The sequence below is a fragment of the Oncorhynchus masou genome, chromosome 22 (assembly GCF_036934945.1).
Source record: "Oncorhynchus masou masou isolate Uvic2021 chromosome 22, UVic_Omas_1.1, whole genome shotgun sequence".
Classification (NCBI taxonomy): Eukaryota; Metazoa; Chordata; class Actinopteri; order Salmoniformes; family Salmonidae; genus Oncorhynchus; species Oncorhynchus masou.
The window spans coordinates 48,460,388-48,482,913 of NC_088233.1; the positions used below are offsets into that span (position 1 = coordinate 48,460,388).

The 22,526-nt window shown below is 44.3% G+C and overlaps 1 protein-coding gene across 1 annotated transcript in view; it reads right to left on the minus strand.

Moving 5' to 3' along the window:
- LOC135509612 (phosphatidylinositol 4-phosphate 3-kinase C2 domain-containing subunit alpha-like) overlaps positions 1-22,526 on the minus strand; it is a 48,317-nt gene that overhangs the window by 19,760 nt on the left and 6,031 nt on the right. Inside the window, exons 2-6 of the mRNA XM_064930409.1 lie at positions 17,223-18,457; positions 8,290-8,390; positions 7,427-7,587; positions 3,349-3,469; positions 658-769 (exon numbers count right to left, since the gene is read on the minus strand). Of these exons, the coding sequence (XP_064786481.1) occupies positions 658-769; positions 3,349-3,469; positions 7,427-7,587; positions 8,290-8,390; positions 17,223-18,368 (1,641 nt within the window). The 5' untranslated portion in view covers positions 18,369-18,457. The remainder of the gene's footprint in view (positions 1-657; positions 770-3,348; positions 3,470-7,426; positions 7,588-8,289; positions 8,391-17,222; positions 18,458-22,526) is intronic.

A 22,526-nucleotide genomic window follows, 5' to 3' on the forward strand; every position in this document is an offset into this window, starting at 1 on the left:
TCAGTATTTCTTGAATGTTTGCTTTAACAAGGTATTTATGATAGCCAGCCTGTCTGCCCGTCACCCTGCAAGTCTGCCCGTCACCCTGCAAGTCTGCCCGTCACCCTGCAAGTCTGCCCGTCACCCTGCAAGTCTGCCCGTCACCCTGCAAGTCTGCCCGTCACCCTGCAAGTCTGCAAGTCTGCAGGTCTGCCCGTCTCCCTGCAGGTCTGCCCGTCTCCCTGCAGGTCTGCCCGTCTCCCTGCAGGTCTGCCCGTCTCCCTGCAGGTCTGCCCGTCTCCCTGCAGGTCTGCCCGTCTCCCTGCAGGTCTGCCCGTCTCCCTGCAGGTCTGCCCGTCTCCCTGCAGGTCTGCCCGTCTCCCTGCAGGTCTGCCCGTCTCCCTGCAGGTCTGCCCGTCTCCCTGCAGGTCTGCCCGTCTCCCTGCAGGTCTGCCCGTCTCCCTGCAGGTCTGCCCGTCTCCCTGCAGGTCTGCCCGTCTCCCTGCAGGTCTGCCCGTCTCCCTGCAAGTTCTCTTTTCTGGACATCTGTCTGTCTTTCATTAACTTTCCTCCAGGCCGTTGACCTTTAGCTGGTCTTATGCTACTTTTGAGCTTTAAAACACACATCAAAGTGCTACATCACTGATTGGTAGGTTGGTTGGTTGGTTTGGGTCTTACCGTTCGTGCCAGATCCCTTCTCATGGTGCTCTGGGAGAGCAGCTGGAGCTTGATCTCTGCCTCCCACTTCCTGCAGTTCTGTACGTACTCGTGGCTGCCCAGGCTGTGCTTACTATGGAGAGGACACAGGGCCACAGGGGGTCAAAGGTCAAATGTGATATCAGGGTCTTGCTCATTAGGTACCAAACAGAAGGAAACAAAGGGACAACCTGGATTTGGTCCAATAAGAAATGAACAAGTTTATTTTTATTTCAAGAATTTTACAAAGGTTTCCCGTTGCGTGCCCAAATGAACAACACCCAGCAGTTATAGCATTATGCTCTGAACATTGTGAGGAATGAGCCCAGTTCTGTTTCAGCACTTAGCCCCAAGCCCTTACCACCTATCCTTTTGGTGTTCATAGATCTCAAATTATGGGAAAAAGGACGAGTCAGCAATATGGTAGTGGCTCCAACTAGCCTTCCAATAGGTTATGATGGAACGTCCGTCTTCTGGTTTCCACCTACTCTAACCTTTCAAATCAATGGTGTTCAATGGTGAGAAAGTAGGCCAAATGGAACTAGGCCATAGTCATTCAGATTTATCGGTTAAGGCCGTTGGTGTACCCAAGGACATTAAACCCAAGTTTAACTTAGAACTCAGCACTTAAAACCCACTTAAAGTTAAAGAGTTCCAATGAATCTAAAGGGCCAGAGGGGGACCTGACCCGAGAGAGATGCTATGCTTAGCGGGGGCTGGGAGCAATGGAAACATTCCAGGACCTTCTGAGGGTTTGCCAAGACCAGGAGAGTAGAGATAAACACAGTGGGGAATTTGTAGCTCGACACAAAGCGAAACTGACCCAAGTCTCTAAAAATTTAGTGCATGCAAGCAACACACACAGAAAGACACACACACACACACACACACACACACACACACACACGCTACGCGGGCCAGCTATTTGTTCACTTGCAGCCGCCCGATATTGTTAATAACCCATCCATAACCGCCTGACTGTATGTGATAAAGTGAAAACCTGAGGCTCGCACCCAAACAATTTTTTGCCGGGGATGTAGGATTTTTTCAAGCTCAATTTAGATATGCCTATTTTTCAACACTTTGGTAGACTATTTGTTAGTCAACTTGTCTATAGATACATGCAGCTTCTCTTCTGTCATTACTTGTTGCCCTAGAACACTAAATAAACCCTTGCTCATCAGAAAATACATGTCATACATCTATAGAACGCATGCTTCAATCTAGTTGACATTGGTACATTTCTCATTCATCTCTTCTTCTCTCCTGCAGCAAAGACGTTGAAGGACCGTGGAGAAAATGCAATAACAAAAAAAACAAAATGGGAATGATTTTCCATCCAAACATAAGTTGGACCGGTTTTAAGGGAATTAAAAGCTGTGAAAATGACCCAACATGTTTCTGATAAGATTTCAGTTTGGCTTGGATGCATATTTTATGTGGTCGTAATACTAAATCAGCTTTTATGACGCTGATAAAGATGGCAACTTTACAGACGGTCCCTAACCACACAATCAGTCGCTGAAATAAATCAAATCGTATTTCTCCACTCCTGTTCCCGAGTGAAAATGTACATTTGGTGTATCATTTTACTGAAACAACGTGCTTAATGCTGCCGAAGATAATATATTAGGCTATGTGAAAGGTTATAGCCTACAGTCAGCGTCCAGACTTCAGTTACTATTCCATTTAACCCATCTGAACAGTACATGTCCCTTGACGTACCAAACTTGAAGTCCCCGTCTTGTGACTGTCAAATTTGTATAGCGCCTCACAAATCACACACAACATATTTCCCAAACATTAGGCTACTGTTCTGGCCCTCCCTTCTCTTTATTTTCAACCTCGCTATTTTCCCATTTTTTTTATGTTTTATTTTAAAAAAATGTAAAATTCAATTGCAACTCCAACATTGTCCTTTTATTCCCTCAGTGGATCGAAGTCAACATTTTCTGCCCAAGTTCCCAAAAGCACGTGGCAATTGCCGTGTATTTGGCGCACGTAGTTAGTGCGTAAGCTTAAACTTCAGGGCCTAACGCTAGAGATAAATAATGGAATTAAAAACCTCAATGTAGCCTAGGTATGAATTGCACAAGAAGGACACATGTATAATGCAGAGTTCGCTTTATTCAACCCACCCGTCACCCACGCACCCCTTCAGCAGCACAATATTTCACGACCCTAAACCTGCCGGGCCCGCGGATAACTGCAGGTTATGAGTCAACCCGGCGCATCACGAACACACACACACACTTTACCTAAGAGGATTTATGCCAAAGAAGTCTTTAAAAGAAAACCTCCTTTTGCACAATCCCTCTGTTCTTTAGTAATAGCAGCCCCTGCCCTCCTGACTGTTGCTTTTGCAACAGAACTGGCAAAACGGCCAAAAGGAAACATTTTCCTAACACAATTAAAGACAAATGGCTCCCTGCTTGAGGAATGCCGGCAGTAAGCTTGTTGATATTGTTTTATCTCACTCCTCTTTCTGCGAGGGCGAGAGGACACTTAGAGGGAGGATTGTGGGAAACGCAGGTGTCAGCGTGGGGTTGTGTGTGTGCTTATAGGATTGTGGGAAATGTGGAGGCCAGGGTTTTACATTTGTGTGTGTGTGTGTGTGTGTGTGTGTGTGTGTGTGTGTGTGTGTGAGACTTTGTGCATATGTGCGCGACTCACTTTTGCAGCACCTCCTCTTGGCCGCAGACCTTGAGGACGTAGCTGCCGATGTCCACCTGGTTGAGGTCATCGTGGACCCAACACAGGGCTTGCATGATGAGGAGCTCTACAGGAGAACTCACTAAGGGAGGAGGAGGAAGGGGGGGGAGAGAGAGTGAGAGTTAAAGCAAGCACAATGGCATACAAAGTCCCCCGCTCAATTTCCTTAAAAGTGCATCCTTCCTTCCTTGAAGGAATCACTGATTAGACATGACTGGACAGGTGAACACAAGGACGCCACCACGCTAATAAAACAAGGTGCCGTTTGTCCACCTCTAGGCCACAGGTAGGAGAAGGAGAAGCAGCAAGATGCTCACTAAACGAGGAATCAAGAGCTTCTGATCCACCCAATAAAGTGATGAATTCAAGTCCAAGAGGCTCGACGAAACGGGTCAGAAACTATCGCTCACGGGAAAAAAGTCAACAATTGGCCAGATAGCGGTTTCATAAAACAATATCTCGAGGGTCCTCTCAGATGGGATTACAGTGTGGGTGGTTCAAGTCAAACCATATTCATACCTAACCTGGTCCGAGATCTGTAGGTGCCGTCTCGCCCACTCCTTGTCACTGGCGTGACAATTTATTTCTAATTTTATTTATTTCACCTTTATTTAACCAGGTAGGCAAGTTGAGAACAAGTTCTTATTTACAATTGCGACCTGGCCAAGATAAAGAAAAGCAGTTCGACACATACAACGACACAGAGTTACACATGGAGTAAAACAAACATACAATCAATAATACAGTATAAACAAGTCTATATACGATGTGAGCTAGTGAGGTGGGATAAGGGAGTTAAAGGCAAAAAAAGGCCATGGTGGCAAAGTAAATACAATATAGCAAGTAAAACACTGGAATGGTAGATTTGCAGTGGAAGAATGTGCAAAGTAGAAATAAAAATAATGGGGTGCAAAGGAGCAAAATAAATAAATAAATACAGTAGGGAAAGAGGTAGTTGTTTGGGCTAAATTATAGGTGGGCTATGTACAGGTGCAGTAATCTGTGAGCTGCTCTGACAGTTGGTGCTTAAAGCTAGTGAGGGAGATAAGTGTTTCCAGTTTCAGAGATTTTTGACAATGAGCGTATATGAGTTGGCAAGACGGCACAAACAGATCTGAGACCAGGCTAATTTGATCTCCCCGATCGTAAATCGAATTAAAACGGTTCAGTGAATGATCTCAGGCTGCATTACGATACTGTGTTATTGGAAAAGCCTCATGTTCGTATACATGGGCATGTTTCCTGGGAAATATTTGGCGGAGAATGAAACGTGTCTATGTGACTGTGTGTGTGCAGTGCATGTGTAACCTGACACAAAACAGATTGTTCTGCCACTTCTAGGGGGGGGGGGGTTCTTTCCTCCGTTTGATGCCAGCACACACACACAGACCACCCCGGGCTCTCCAGCAATAACAACCCCACACCCTACAGAGGAATGGACTGGACTTAGTATTAAGGATTCAATACTAGAAGGCCCATTGGGGAATTTAGAGAGCGTTATGATTGGTCACATCTTGGTAGTGGCTGGGTGCTGTGAGGTGACTTTCTAAGGATCCCTGTGAGGCTAACTGGTCAACAACCGAAGAGAGGGCATTTTGGGAGCATGTTGCCAAATCTACTTGTGCTGCCTTGCCTCTTATGGTCATTGGAGGATGCAAGACAGCGGAAACAGATCTGGGACCAGGCTGGCATTCCGGAGAGTGTGGGTTGAAAAAAAGCCCTCTTGCGTGTCGCTACGAACTCACACATGGTGCTGGAATGTTTGTGACTTGCGTGGTCACACACGCACACCAACGTAGGTGCTTGGGGGCTGGGTCTGGTCTAAAGCGGGAGAATCGAATCAAACCAAATGTTATGTCGCATGCGCCGAATACAGCCGGTGTAGATCTTACAGTGAAATGCTTACTTACAAGCCCCTAACCAACAACGCAGTTTTAAGAAGAATACCTAAAAAAATAAAGTAACAAATAATTAAAGAGCAGCAGTAAAATAACAATAGCGAGACTATATACAGCGGCACCGGTACAGAGAACGTGCGGGGGCACCGGTTAGTCGAGAGAACAGTCTATGACTAGGGTGGTTGGAGTCTGACAATTTTTAGGGCAGGACTGGTGTCTACGATTACAATACTAGGCTCGAAACACAGCAGGATGCTAGCAACTCGTTAGCTAGCACTTGAATACCCAGCCAATGAGTGATGCCAATTGAGGGCTCACATCCAATCAGCCGCCAGGAAGGGGCCAGGTCCAGGGCGATCCTGCCAGGGCAAAGCAGAACCCAGATGTATTACCTCAGCACCAACGGGGACAGGAACAACTGCATTTCTCATCATCAATACGAGGATTTTAAACAACTCCATTTCTGCGTTTTACTGTCTACTTCTTCATCACATTTAAAAAGGCAGTTAAAGATAAAAAAAAGAGAGCAACATAGCAAGAGAGAGAACATAAGGGAAAGCAAGACAGTGAGAGAGAGACAGTATGATGGCAAGAGAGAGAACACAAGACAAAGAGAGCGGGGCCTTTCAGATCAGAGAACTGCAGCAGACAGAGCTAAAAACAAGGGCTTTGACTAAGGTGACATCCAACAACACTCAAAGCCACCAGACATCCACCTCGGGCCAGTTCCCTGGGTTTCCTCTCTCCCCACGCCAAGGTATGCAAGGAATCTCTAACCTAAATCTTGCAGGTTAAGATTCTAGCCTAAGAAAGAACTAATCGTTTTTTCCCTCTCCAGCAACAGAAGCTAGCTCAGCTATGTCTGGCTGTTAAATACAGTAAGAGTGTCAGAGGGGAGCAGAGAAGCTGGAACAGTAGCAATTGGGGAAAGAGTCATCTGGGAATGCGTTTTTGTTCACCCCGGGAGATTTTTCCACACGGCAAATTTAGGAAGCTGGTGGAATGCCGGTGGAAGTGGAACAGAGGGGCCTGTCTGAAGACCGAGAGAGAAACGCGACAGATTACTACACAAGAAAGAGAAAAAGGGAAAGAAAATATATTTTCAGCCTGCTCTTGTTCCCTCCGTACACTTCCCCCCACTCCTAAAAGAGAGAGAACTGAAGGCCATTGTTCCTGTCTGCCGACATACAACCCTGGGGGGAATCTGTACTGTACAGCGAATCAGGCCTGGCTGTACAGTACATGAGAAAGAAGAGGCAGCATGACCAGTTGGTGTGGTTACAGAGAGACTGGGTTAGTGGGACTGGCCACACACACACACTGGAACGAGCAAGCAATACCAGTTTGGTTTTAAAATAAAAAAGCAATTAAGGATAGATAGAATCCACACACAAAAGGCTGGTGTTGATTCGCTGCCAGGACCCAGGGAGTTCAGAGCGGACTCCATTAGAGAACTTGGTCACATTGGGCCAGGCCAAGAGAGATCAGTGACTGGCATTGGAGGGGTGGATCCAGGGGCGGCGCTACAAACCTGGGGTCAGACAATGACAACGCAACCCCAGAGATCAAACCAAAAGCCCAGTGGGCGAATGAGTGAACATAATATAGAGAAGCCCTTTGGCCGACATAGCTGCTCCAAGGGCAGTGGCACAACCTTTTATTTGTGAGGAGAGGGAATGTGGTGTGTTTCCACACAAAAAAGGGAAAAAAAAGAAAAAAAACTAGCTGTCCCGAATGCTTCTTCCTCTTCTGGACCTCTGGCCCAGTAGTCTTATCTGTCATCTGAAGAGCTCTGTCTTAAAGGGGAAATGCCTCCGATTTTTGTTGCAGCTGGGTCAATTAGACCTGGGAGAGCTCCATTCTAAAGAAGGCCCTTGATGTCATTGCATGTAGTAATACCTTTATAACCATAAAAGTAGGTTATCTTAGCAACCAGCCTGCACACCCAGGGTCCAGGGTTGAGGACACTGCACACCTCTGTATGGGTTAGGGTTGCAACATTTTAGAAACTTTCCCTCGGTTATCCAGAAATCCCATTTGGAGGATTGTGCCTCTACGTGTTCGCGTCCGAATCCTGGAATTCTCCAACCGAGGTTTCAGAATTTAGCAAACCTCATAAGGGTGTTGTGATATGTGCTCACCGTCGCAGGTGAAAGTGACAGGCTCCTGGGACTCAGAGATCTCGATGGACACCTTGACGCTGCAGCCGTTGTCCCCTCCCCCGTCCCTCTGGGGGATCACCGCGCTCAGCACGTACCCCGGGTTGGTGTGGAGGTCATCGTGGGCGAACTTTGACCTCAGTCTGAAAAAACAAAACAAATCAGCCAATTGAAATCTAGTATGTTACCTTTACATAGAATTGATTATCTACTTTTTATTACCTTAGTTTGCAAATCTGGAAGTTTACTGGCCTATTACACATGTAGATGCAGAAACTAGTAGATAACGGACTGACTAAATACCTGTGATTAGTTCTCCTATTTAACTTCCCCCTCCCGTACTTCCTTATTGGATCTAAAGTTCTTCTAAAACTCTTCTGCTTTGGCGATATTTGCTGCACATGTACTGCGTTTTCTGCCAATAAAGCATTACTGAACGGAATTGAATACTTACTCAGGAACTAATGTATTGATGCTTACTGAACTGTTATCGAGATTACTCGCAATTACATGTGAAGACTCGTTGTGGTCTATAACGATGGCTTTCCCATTAGGGATGGGGGTAGATGGGGCAGCTTTTACGCTGTGTGTGTGTGTGTGTGGTGCACTGCTTTGTTGGTGATGTTATTTTACCATGCTGGAGAGCGATTTCAGACCCAAGCTACATCGTCACTCCACCCAGAGGACTGGAGTGAGGCTGCACACCCAGTCACACAAACACGCAATTACAGCACACACACACAGTACTGTGAGCACGCACACTCCTTTGCGTACACTCACACAGTACTAAGTGTGTGCTCAGAACACACACATACTGAACACACACACACACACACACAGCTTACATTGCTACGTCTTCACAGAAGGCTACAACTTCCAGGTTCTGGGCTTCCTGGTCCTCCAGGGCGGTGTACTTTGCCAGTGCTTTCCCACTTCCCTTATCGTGCTGCGAGACAATGAGACAAAGCAAAGGGGACAAAATGGTGAGCAAAACAAGAAGAAGTAGGTGCGTGAGACAATGTACTGGTGCTAAATTAATATGGAACTGGAATTAAATTGTTATTAGTTTAGGAAAGGTACACATTAAATACAAAAAGTACAATTGCAGTAAGACCTTAACACCTAATTGGACCTACGCACGTAAACACTCACCACCCCCCCCCCCTCCCCATTCACATAAATGGATCACTCCTACAGACAGTGAGTCGCGAGGCCGTGGCTTGCTGTATAAAGCAGGCAGACAGGCATCGAGGCATTCAGTTACTGTTCGATTGAACGTTAGAATGGGCAAAACAAGTGACTGAGTGGGGTATGATCGCCGGTGCCTGTTGCGCCGGTTCCAGTATCTCAGAAAAGGCCGGCCTACTGGGCTTTTTACTCACGACAGTGTCTAGGGTGGACAGAGAATGGTGCGACAAAAAAAACAACATCCAGTCAGCGGCAGACAGCTCGTTAGTGAGAGAGATCGAAGGAGAGCGGCAAGAATCGTGCAAGCTAATAGGCAGGCAACAAACAGACAAATAACAGTGCAGTACAACAGTGGAGTGCAGATCGGCATCTCGGAACGCACAACTCGTTGATCCTTGTCACGGATGGGCTATTGCAGCAGACGACCACACCGGGTTCCACTAATATCAGTTAAAAACAAGTGGGCACGCGATCACCAACACTTGAGGAGTGGAAAAACATTGACTGGTTCAATGAATCCCGGTTCCTGCTGTGTCATGCTGATGGCAGAGTCAGGATTTGGCATAAGCATCATGAGTCCATAGACCCATCCTGCCTGCTGTCAACGGTTTAGGCTGGTGGCAGTGGTGTACCGCCATCCAATCTGCAGCAACTGTGTGATGCCATCGCATCAGCATGGACCAACATCTCTGTGGAACGTTTTCGACTTGAAGAATCCATTCCCCGAATAATTGAGGCTGTTCTGGAGGCAAAGGAGGGGTCCGACCCGGTATTAGAAGGGTGCACCTAATAAAAACTGTCCGGGGAGTGTACATTTACACATTATACAAACTGACGGAGGCTCGATTAATTTAGTCCTGTGCATTGTGCTAAGTAAGTGAGGTGTATGCAGGCAGCTAAAACAAGACACATTTTGATATATGAAAGCAATGAATCCTATCAAGTGAATTTTTCCTAGTGGGGAAAATCTACACACACATTCACACACTAAAAGGGCCCCCCTAGGAATTGAGTTCAGAGATTCCTGGATGCCGTGAAAAAGCTGCCGGGAACTGGCAGGAGGAACGCCCCATAATTTGACTAACTAGTTGGGGCTAAGAATGTGTTTCCTGTGCAACAGGAAATTACAAGTTAAAATCCCGCCTCTTCTCCCTGGTCTGCTGTGAGTCAGCAGAAAAGCACACAGGCGTTGGAATTCAATGACATCATGATGCACACAGAGGAAGACTTTGATTCTGCTCTGAGGGAATAGGGAAGGGTTACAAAAATGCCTGGTATGCAGAGTAACTTTTGTGTGTTGTTCCATGTGTGTTGTTACTTGTTGCAGACATTTGAAAACAAAAACGCATTTTTAAAAAACGTGTGCTTTCTAGTGCACTTATGAAAAGTTATCAATCATCTTTTTCACCAACAGAGCACAGCTTTTCGGGGCATACTGCACATCATAGCTACCACTGTCAAAGTAACTGCACTTCTTGACCCATTCTCCACTTCAGTGACTCTTACGCTGAGGTTTATGCAAAATACAGCCATCTAAACATGATCTACACACACTTCATGTGTTCTATTCTCTTTCCCAAACTTCTGGTGTTTCGTGGTGAAAAACTGAATGGGTGGAGCATAACACGTCAAAATAAATAGACAGGCTAGAAATCTTTTAACAATGTACATGTTTTGGTGAAGCTGGCATTTAATTGCCCTCAATGTTGCACACAAAAAGCTTACATTCCCACTGTCACAAAGACATTCATGGCTGATTTAAGATGAAATCGTCAATATTGTGATGATCACTTACTTTACTTGGCACTTACTACAGACAGTGATTTATTTAACCTCTTGCGATAGTAAATAAACAAACATGTTTTCCTAAGTTGAACATGTGCTCGTCATGACAGAATGTAAACATTTTGTGAAATAACACAGGTCATTTTTGTTCAACAAGCTACACTACCCTAAATAGACTCATTTCGTGGAACTATCCTTATATAAAAAAAAATGTTTAAAACATTCAAAACACACACACATTTTAACACCCACTGATCGACACTTCATGGGGAAAAATGTAATGTTAGTTTTGTGTTCAGAAAAAGTCACATCTTTACAGATGTTTTATGTTAATAGGATGTCATGACTGCGTCTATTTGTAATTGCTGACATGAGAAGTACAACGTTAATGATCAGTCTGCCTTCTTTATGTTTTGTCATTTTCGGGGGCCAGAACAAAAAGAGAGACAATGACGACAGGAGATTTAGCATTATTTTATGAGCTACTTTGCTCAGCTTAGCGGTTCCTATAAAAACTTCACTCCACAAGCAAAGGCATCAGGGTTGTGTTCATTAGGCACCAAAAGGAAGAAAACGGACTTAACTACAGAGGGACTACTTGGACTTGTCCAATAAAATAAAAAAATACTATTTTTTTTTCATCGCAAAGGGTTTTAAAACGTTTTCCATTGCGTTGTCTAATCAACACGATACATTTTGCGGCGAACTCTTAGAGACTAACACATTCTTGTTTTGACATAAAATATCACGAAACTGATACATATCTACAAATCAGTGTGTTTGTAGCTCTGACACGGCTGAGATGGCAATCTCTCGCTCTCCGAGAAAACTTGTACATCCCAGCTAGCCAGGTCTCCAGTTGGCAGGAAAAGAGTGAGGCATTAGCTGTGTTCGTGTTTTGAGACAAGATCCTTTCATCGAAAACAAACACGCAGAGATAATCCAATGAGGCGGAGATCACACACACACACACACACACACACTGCAGGACAGACACCAGGCTGTACAGTTAGACAGTCCTGTCTTTGTTTTCTCCATTTCATCCTCTGAGCTGCTTTTAGTGGTGGTGGGGGGGTGTACTGGAGCCTGAGGGGATGAGTATGGCCCATGTGACTCACACCATTCACGTCATTCTTCTGTTCTGGTTCGCTTTGGTCTAGTCACCCTACTGTTCTGAGTCAGGTCCGGTCTGCTTAACAGCTCCTCTGTCTTGGGTCTGTCTTAAAATGGTACAGTACACCACTTCATGGTCCAAGGCTTGTGCCAGTCTGCTGCCTGTATATACAGTCCTAGAAAATGGTGCCTTCTTCACTGGCCCAGGTTTTTAGTGGTTTGCTAATACTGTAAACTTCCATTGACATGAGCCCATTTTACTTTCCTCAACCTTACACTGACTGGACTCCACCCACACACTCGTTGCAGTAACCTTATTGGGTCCCCCCCTAACCACAAAACCTAACCGTAACTCCTAAAACTAACCCTTATTCTACCTTATCCCTAAACCTCCTAGAAATAGCATTTGACCATGTGGGGACTAACAAAATGTCCCGTTAGTATAAATCATATCAAGCGTTATTCATACAGCACATTTAAGACTTGGAATGCAACACAATGTGCGTTACAGGAAAATACAAACAAAACAAAAACAATTAAAATAAAGCTGAAATAATTTACTACACAACTCACATAAGAGGATAAAAACAAATTTTAAAAAAACTGACCGGCTAAAAAACAAAGCTAAAAAGTGTGTTTTAAACACATCCACATGCTCACTCACAACTTCACACGCTCCACATGCAGTGCATTCGGAAAGTGTTCAGACCTCCTTGACTTTTCCCACATTTTGTTACATTACAGCCTTATTAAAAAAACAACAACTGAAATATCACATTTACATAAGTATTCAGACCCTTTACTCAGTACTTCACAGCCTGGAGTTTTCTTGGGTATGAAGCTACAAGCTTGGCACACCTGTACTTGGGGAGTTTCTCCCATTCTTCCCTGCAGATCCTCTCAAGCTCTGTCAGGTTGCACAGTCCGGGCTCTGGCTGGGCCACTCAAGGACATTCAGAGACTTGTGCCGAAGACACTCCTGCATTGTCTTGGCTGTGTGTTTAGGGTCGTTGTCCTGTTGGAAGGTGAAACTTCGCCCCAGTCTGAGGTCCTGAGCGCTCTGCAGCAGGTTTTCATCAAGGATCTCTCTGTACTTTGCTCCATTCATCTTTGCCTCGTTCTTGACTAGTCTCCCAGTCCCTGAAAACCATACCCACAGCATGATGCTGCCACCACCATTCTTCACCATAGGGATGGTGCAATGTTTCCTACAGAAGTGACACTTTGCATTCAGGCCAAATAAGTACAATCTTGGTTTCATCAGACCAGAGTCTCGTTTCTCATGGTCAGAATCCTTTAGGTGCCTTTTGGCAAAGTCCAAGCGGGCTGTCATGTGCCTTTTACTTAGGAGTGGCTTCCGTCTGGCCACTCGACCATAAAGGGCTGATTGGTGGAGTGCTGCAGAGATGACCAAGGACCTTCTTCCCCGATTGCTCAGTTTGTCCAGGTGGCCAGCTCTAAGAAAAAAGTCTTGGTGGTTCCAAACTTCTTCCATTTAAGAATGATGGAGGCCACTGTGTTCTTGGGGACCTTTAATGCTGCAGAAATGTTTTGGTACCTTTCCCCAGATCTGTGACTCGACACAAGCCTGTCTCTGAGCTGTATAGACAATTCCTTCAACCTCATGACTTGGTTTTTGCTCTGACATGCACTGTCAACTGTGGGACCTTATATAGACAGGTGTGTGCCTTTCCAAATCATGTCCAATCAATTGAATTTACCACAGGTGGACTCCAATCAAGTTGAAGAAACATCTCAAGGATGATCAATGGAAACAGGATGCACCTGAGCTCATAGTAAGTCTCTCAGTAAATACTGAATACTTTTACATATGCAAGTCAGTTAATAACAAATTCTTATTTACAATGACGGCCTAGGAACAGTGTGATAACTGCCTTTGTCAGGGGCAGAACGACAGATTTTTACCTTGTCCGCTTGGGGAATGCTTGGGGAATGCTCTAACCACTAGGCTACCTGCCGCCTTAAGTAAATAAGGTATTTTTATTTTACAAACCTGTTTTTACTTTGTCATTATTGGGTATTGTATGTAGATTGATGAGGGGGGGAAAACTATTTAATCAAATGTAGAAAAAGGCAGTAACGTAACAAAATGTGGAAGAAGTCAAGAGGTCTGACTACTTCCCGAATGCACTGTACGCTGTTTCTACTCTGTTATCTACACTCATTACCTAGTCACTTTTACCCCTACCTACAAGTACATATTACCTCAACTACCTCGTACCCCTGCACATTGATTTGGTACTGGTACTCCTTCTATATAGCCTCATTATTGTTAGTTACGCTGTTATTATTTCTCTATTTTTATTAGCAACCTTTCTTACTTTTTAACTCTGCATTGTTGGGAAAGGGCACGAAAGTAAGCATTTTATGGTAAAGTCTACACCTGTTGTATTCGGCGCATATGAAAGTCAATTTAATTGGATTCTTCCTGGTTTACACTTTCTAGCGTAAGCCACGTCAGGAGAACCAGTGAACCAAGTAAAGTTTGACTTCCTCTTTCTAATCAGAAAGTTAGTGATTCCTCTGTCCTAACCTCCACTGTGACATTATAGAAATGTCCTTTTTCAACAAAGGATGCGGTTGTTGTTATCATCTAGGACTTAATCAGCTGATTCACAGGATTCCGTTAGTGTCTGGCTCTCAACTACAATTTCCACCCACAAGGCACTTCCTGTTTGTCGTGACTAAACAGGGTGAAAGGTGGAGAAGACCGAGATAATTGACTTGAGTCACCGAGTTTACTTTTAGCCATATATGTCACTCTGTAGGCCTATCTATCCACCACCACAGAGTGTATGAAAGAACAGAACGCAGAAGACTCATGGTTATAATTTGGTCTTAATTGCAGAAGTATACCTAAATGAGACAGATTTTCTTGCAGAGGTGCACAGAGGTGTCTTAAAGCTTTTCAAATGGAGGATGAAGATTAGAAGAGGGCTGAGGAGGCCTTCGGTTATGGTTAGTTCCACCAACCAATTCACCTTTGTGTCCCTTTGGTATCTTTAGACCACATAGAATGTTTAAAAAAATAAATATTTTTTTTAATATTCAGAGACTTGATAAAGCGCTAAAATTCAGCATTTTGACATTCTTCTGTGCACTCCCTGTGACATCCTTGAAGATTTAAACCCACTTAACCCCAAGATGTATCCAAGGTTTCACCATCATTGTAAAGAATTTGTTATTTTGTTGCTTTCATTAGAAGACATTTTAACGGAAACCCTGTCGCGTGAACTGAACTCTCGTTTTAATATGGTGAAACTTTGAGTCAATACATGTTAGTCACCTTCGGCAGCGATTACAGCTGTGAGTCTTTCTGGGTAATTCTCCAAGGGCTTTGCACACCTGGATTGTACAATATTTGCACATTATTATTTTGGTTGTGGATCACAATCCATTTCAAGTCTTGCCATAGATTTTCAAGCTGATTTAAGTCAAAACTGTAACTTGGCCACTCAGGAACATTAAATGTTGTCTTGTTAAGCAACTCCAGTGTATATTGGCCTTGTGTTTTAAGTTATTGTTCTGCTGAAAGGTGAATTTGTCTCCCAGTGTTTGTTGGAATGCAAACTGAACCAGGTTTTCCTCTAGGATGTTGCATGTGCTTAGCTCAATTCCGTTTATTTTTTATCCTAAAAAAACTTGTTATTCCTTGCCCATTACAAGCAATCCCATAACGTGATACAGATTGAAAATATGAAGAGTGGCACTCAGTGATGTGCTGTGTTTGCCCCAAACATAACACTTTGTATTCAGGACAATCATTTTTGGCATATTTGTTGGCAGGTTTACTTTTGTGCCTTATTGCAAACAGGATGCATGTTTTGGAATATTTTCTATTCTGTATAGGCTTCCTTTTCACTCTGTCATTTAGGTTAGTATTGTGTAGTCACTACAATGTTGTTGATGCATCCTTTCACAGCCATTCAATTCTGTAACTGTTTTAAAGTCACCATTGACCTCATGGTGAAATCCCTGAGCGGTTTCCTTCCTCTCATGCTACTGAGTTATGAAGGACACCTGTGTCTTTGTAGTGACTGGGTGTATTGGTACACCATCCAAAAAGTAATTCATAACTTCACCAAGCACAAAGGGACCAATAAGTGCCTTATCTACCAATAGGTGCCCTTCTCTGCGGGGCATCTTTGTGGTTGCATCTGTGTTTGAAATTAACTGCTCAACTAAGGTACCTTACAGATTTAAATTATACGTTTATTTAACTAGGCAAGTCAGTTAAGAACTAATTCTTACTTTCAATGACGGTCTAGGAACAGTGGGATAATTGCCTTGTTCAGGGGCAGAACGATAGATTTGTACCTTGTCAGCTCGGGGATTCGATCTTGCAACCTTTCAGTTACTTGTCCAAAGCTCTAACCACTAGGCTACCTGCCCAGAGGTTAGAGAGGAGGTAGTCATTCAAAAATGTTGCACACAGTGAGTCCATGCAACTTGTGACTTGTTAAGCACATTTGTTACTCTGAACTTATTTAAGCTTACCATAACCAAAGGGGTTGAATACATATTGACTCAAGACGTTTCAGATTTTCATTTTTAATTCATTTGTAAAAAATTCTAAAAACATAGTTCCACTTTGACATTATAGGGCCACATCTCAATTTAATCAATTTTAAATTCAGGCTGTAACACAAAATGTGGGGGTGGGGGGGGGGGGGGGGATCAAGGGGTGTGAATACTTTCTGAAACACACATTTGATGAAAGATTACTATGGGGCTGTAAACCGATAAAAGGGGTGACTGGGTCTGTAAAAGGTAACTCTGTGCTGGCCCCGCTGGTTGATAGTAGTGCTTCGCCCGGCCACACTCAGTCTCACACTCGGCCTAAATGAGAGCGCCTGCTGCCATGGCAACACTGGGTCGCTCTGGGGCTTGTCAGATGAGTCCGCCGTGGGGCATGTTGGGGAGCTGTATGATCTTGTCCCTGCTTAGGCTATACCAACACTAAGTACTGCTGCCTGGCAGCGAGGCAGACAGGCTTGGGCGACACACACACAGGGTTGTGACAGTCATGAAAAAAAACACTGTAAAAGAACAGTTTTGCGTTGTATAAATGAATGTGAATATTTTTATTTTAGAACCTAAACATACACCATATTGGAGAGCACACAATATAAGGGGTATAATGTCACCAAGATGTTGTCCTAAAATTTTTAAATTGCATTTTTTTATTTGTATTGTTTGTGATACAAATGTAAATCAAATATAAAACATCTTCCTCCCATAGCATTTTATATATGTTAGAATTGCCAGAACAAATTTGAAATACCAAAAATATTTTCCGCTACTGCTGGCTTAGAATCGCCGTCACAAGGTGTTGGCATTGCAAGGTGGAACATTTACTTGGCTATAGGTATGTGCTTTGGAAACAAAAATTGATGTTTTCGCAGTGCCTGTATGATGTCATTGATGTGAGACTTGACCTGGTTGTTTTGGCTAGGCTTTTGATGAACCCTTTGATATTTTTGGTTCAGCTACAATCATACCCATTTGTTTAGGCGTTAATTACGTTGGGTTATTTTGAATGAGCCATGGTAAAACTTGGTTGTTTTGGCTGTGTTATGACCGCCTGTTTAGGTTGTGGTATGGTAGTGTACAGATTTGCTTAGGAGAGAGATTGTATAATTTATTTTTAACGTTAGATAATTAGACGTACCTGATTGTTTGGCTTTTGCTGGGATGAGGACGCTGGGATGGTAAGGGAGTGGTTCCTGGTGACCGCTGCCCCCGTCGACGACCTCCGGGGCTGAGAGCGACCCGCGAGTTGACTGCTGCCATCAGCCACGCCCTCTGTCTCGTCGAGCAGCACGGCATCCCAGGGGTCCCCTCCAGCTGGTCCTCCCACCACCATTACTGTACCGCGCGATGCCAGGGAGGAGCCCTCCTCGCCCTCAGCTTTGCGCTTGTTGAGTGGGTCCAGGTCCAGCCACTCGAAGCGGCTGAAAGCAGGGGATTCCACGGCAGGTTGCGGTGGGTTGGGCGCCAGGGACGCGACGCTGGTCGACGAAGAATCAAGGTCTGTGCTGGCCGACCTGCCGTTCTTCAAGTATTCCGAGGTACTGTGGATCTTGTCGAAGAGCTTGGCCATCTCCAGGGTGACGGTGGGCTGCTGGAACACCATGGCCCCGGGCTGCTGGATTGGAGTGAAGGCCATGAATGAGGTCTGCGGGCCGAGCTGGCCTATGTAGGGCGGCATGGCCGGTGAAAAGCCATTGTGGAAGGAGAAGTTTTCGGGGTTAGGGAACGGAGCAGAAGGGAACATGGGAGCCTGCTGGTGGGTGGGTGTGGACACGCCCGAACTGGAGGGGGTGGAGAGCATGGAGGGCGTCCACTGGCCGCTGTGGAAGGGCGAGGAGCTGCAGGTGGCGTGGCCCCCCGGGTAAGAAGCGCTGAGGTTGAACCCCAGCAGCAAGGAGGGCCGCGAGGCCTTGCTGCTGTTGGCCCCGAAGCTGTCGTCCAGCAGGAGCTTCTCTAGCTCCTGGTTGGTCAGCTTGTCGACGTCGATGTCCCGGAACTTGTCCTTCTCTACCTGCTTCTTGGCCTCGGGGAAGACGATGAGATCCTTCTCCGGTCGGTTGCTGGAGGAAGGAGTAGGCCTGGGAGCGGCGGCGGGATGAAGTTTGTTTTGTGAGGAAGCAGAAGAGGAGGTGGAAGACGAGGTCGCCGGGAGCGTCTGTCTCTTCTCCATTTGTAGTTTCGCTAAGGCCTCCGCCTCCATACGAAGGGCCTCCTCCTTACCCACAACCCCCTTTGGCTGGGCCACATCCAGCTTGAACCCATTACCACTGGATATCTGGGCCATGGTGTCAACTGGAGGGTGCCATGTACGCAGCGTTTGTAGTTCAGCTATGGTGTCAACAGGTCAGACGGGAGTTCTGCTTCTTCAAACACCTGGGAAAGGATGGGAAAAGACCGCAAGTCACAATACAGACATCACCAGGAACAATACAGACATCACCAGGAACATCGCACAACCATGAAGTGGTCTGACAGGCATTTGTTCTGCATCTAATGAGCGATGTCCATAGCGAATGGAAACTGCGAATGGTCTGCACGACTAAAAAAACTAAAAACTAAAAACTAGCTGATACCAATGCATTTATACTGTTCCCTATAGAATTACAGCTAGGCTGTTTCCAATCTATTACCAAGATATATTTGTGTTTTAAACACACTGGACCTTTGACTATGGCTTGTACAAAAATCCAAGCACAAGACCAACCGACATCCTGAAGTATCACCGTCCTTCAACATGGGGGATGGAGGGGGCAATTCCACAGTAACAGAGTGACGCTGAGACTCACATTTTCACTTTCAAATGTATGCCAAGCAAAAAAATGACAAAGTTTAACAAACCATACACATTAAGGGCTGACCCCATTTCGTTCTCGTTTATTGTTTGGTCATTAAGCTGTTGGTCGACCAAGATTGAGATTTCTTTAGTAGAGCAGTCGCAATCCTTATTTTTTTTCTTATGGTGCACAATACAATTGTCTGATTCGTGCCAGTCTCTTTGGACTAATCCATCGCGGAGGCCAGGGAGAAGGCACAGTCCATCACTCTAAGACATTTGATACCGACATTGTATACAGTGCATTTGTTAACGTATTCAGACCCCTTCCCTTTTCCCACATTGTGTTACGTTACAGCCTTATTCTAAAACAGATTACATTTAAAAAAAAACGTTCCTCAGCAATCTACACACAATACCCCATAATTACAAAGTTAAAATTTTTTGCAAATGTATTAGAAATAAAAAACAAATACCTTATTTACAAAAGTATTCGCACCCTTTGGTATGAGACTCGAAATTGAGCTCAGGTACATCCTGTTTCCATTGATATTCCTTGAGATGTTTCTACAACTTGGAGTTCACCTGTGGTAAATTTAATTGATTCGACATGATTTGGAAAGGCACATTAGAGAGTCGAGTTTGAGAAACAGACCCCTCAACTGGCAGCTTCATTAAATAGTACACGCAAAACATTAGTCACAACGTCAACAGTGAAGAGGCAACTCCGGGATGCTTGCCTTCTAGGCAGAGTTACAAAGAAAAAGCCATATCTCACTGGCCAATAAAAAGAAACGATTAAGATGGGGAAAAGAACACAGACACTGGACAGAGGAAGATTGGAAAAAAAGTGTTTTTGACAGACAAATCTAAGATTGAGGTGTTCGGATCACAAAGAGGAACATTCGTTAGACGCAGAAAAAATGAAAAGATGCTGGAGGAGTGCTTGATGCTATCTGTCAAGCATGGTGGAGGCAATGTGATGGTCTGGGGGTGCTTTGGTGGTGCTTTGGTGGTGGTAAAGTGGTAGATTTGGACAGGTAAAAGGGATCTTGAAGAAGGAAGGCTATCACTCCATTTTGCAACACCATGCCATACCCTGTGGACGGCGCTTAATTGGAGCCAATTTCCTCCTACAACAGGACAATGACTCAAAGCACAGCTCCAAACTATGCCATAACTATTTGGGGAAGAAGCAGTCAGTTGGTATTCTGTCTATTATGGAGTGGCCAGCAGTCACCGGTTCTCAACCATATTGAGCTGTTGTGGGAGCAGCTTGACCATATGGTATGTAATTAGTGCCCATCAAGCCAATCCAATTTGTGGGAGGTGCTTCAGGAATCATGGGGTGAAATCTCTTCAGATTACTTCAACAAATTGACAACTAGAATGCCAAAGGTCTGCAAGGCTGTAATTGCTGCAAATGGAAGATTCTTTGAGAAAAGCAAAGTTTGAAGGACACAATTATTTTAATTTAAAAACATTATTTATAACCTTGTCAACGTCTTGACTATATTTCCTATTCATTTTGCAACTCATTTCATGTATGTTTTCATGGAAAACTTTTGAACGGTATGTATGTATGTATGTGATGCACCAACATTAAATTCTTGGCCGATACCGATATCCTATATTTTCCTTGACAAAAATAAACGATACCGAAAACAGATATTTAACATTTGAAGCATTCTAGTACAGTTAAATAGTTACACACACGTACGCAGCGGATTAATGCACTGCATCTCAGTGCAAGAGGCGTCACTACAGTCCATGGTTCAAATCCAGGCTGAATCACATCCGGCTGTGATTGGGAGTCCCATAGGGCGGCGCACAATTGTCCCAGCGTCGTCCGGGTCGTCATTGTAAATAAGAATTTGTTCTTAACTGACTCACCAAGTTAAATAAAAGGTTACACACACACCAAAAAGTTATTTTGTTGGCATTTACGTAATGTCCCTATTACCAGTAAAACATAATCAACACCTTTCTTTCACTTACTTGCTGTGCTGTTTCGTTGCTCAGTTGTTTCATTCTCAAACAGGATTTCTGTGGAATGCCGTTTGGGTCTTTGCTTTTCAAAAAAATATATCTGTTTCAGTAGGTATAGCTAGCTAGCTAGCTAGGTGTCATCATCTAAAATAACCCTAATTTATAAGACCGTTCTTATTTCATGAATGGTGTTCGGACCCATCTATGACAGATTAGCCACAATAGTGGACTTTGCGGTTGGCCTTCAAAATAAAAGTATTTATATAATTATTTGTGTTCATTTGCATCACTGTCAATGACATTGTTTTATTTTTCCTAAACCTTATTGTGGCTAGCTTAACAACACATAACTCTGTTCAGTCGAGCCTCACTAGCCAGATGAAGCTAGCTGGCTGCTTATAACATTAACATTAGCTTTGGGCAACAGGGTTAAGTAGCTAGCTAGCGATTTATTTTCATGAACTGAAATTTCAAATTGGCAAACAAGTGGCAACCTAGCTGAAATTTACTCAACAAGGATTCCTAAATCATTGCCAAGAATAATTAAAATGACTGCAGTTTCTACTGGTCATTGTTTTCAGGCTGGTTGTATTTGTGCTAACTAGCTACCAAACTAAAGCTAGCAACCTCAGAAGTTGCAGTCGAACAAATTATGCTTTATTACCAACTTGGTACTGTAAACACACTGTTTGTGGCCGGTGTTTGCTTGCAGACTTTTTTGTACAGCTTTGACAGTGCTACTGTATCTTTTTTGACATGCAAAGACCCAAACGGCGTTCCATAGTATATATATGTGTATATATGTGTATATATGTGTATATATATATATATATATATATATATGTCTGTGTAATTACGGTAGTTCAACATCTCACAAATAGCGCACTTGGTAGTGTGTACCGGTGCTCAACCAGTCGGCGAAAGCCAACATCACCCACGACAGAGAACGGTTGATTGTCAAGGGCATTGAATTCCATCATCTTGGCTTTAAATGGATTTTGCTGAAATCTTCTTACTCTTTCAAATGACTGCTTGACCCACACAGCAGACATTGTGCGGGCTAGGTTAGGAATGCTGTGAGGCACGTGTAGCGCAAAATGTTATGCGGCGTTATTACGTCATGTACCTACGTTATATAAACTCAACAAAAAAAGAAACGTCCCTTTTTCAGGACCCTGTCTTCCAAAGATAATTCGTAAAAATCCAAATAACAGATCTTCATTGTAAAGGCTTTATACACTGTTTCCCATGCTTGTTCAATGAACCATAAACAATTAATGAACATGCACCTGTGGAACGGCTTACAGACGGTAGGCAATTAAGGTCACAGTTATGAAAACTTATGACACTAAAGAGGCCTTTCTACTGCCTCTGAAAAACACCAAAAGAAAGATGCCCTGGGTCCCTGCTCATCTGCGTGAACGTGCCTTAGGCATGCTGCAAGGATGCATGAGGACTGCAGATGTGGCCAGGGCAATAAATTGCAATGTCCGTACTGTGAGACGCCTAAGACAGCACTACAGGGAGACAGGACGGACAGCTGATCGTCCTCGCAGTGGCAGACCACGTGTAACAACACCTGCACAGGATCGGTACATCCGAACATCACACCTGTGGGACAGGTACAGGATGGCAACAACAATTGCCCGAGTTACACCAGGAACGCACAATCCCTCCAAC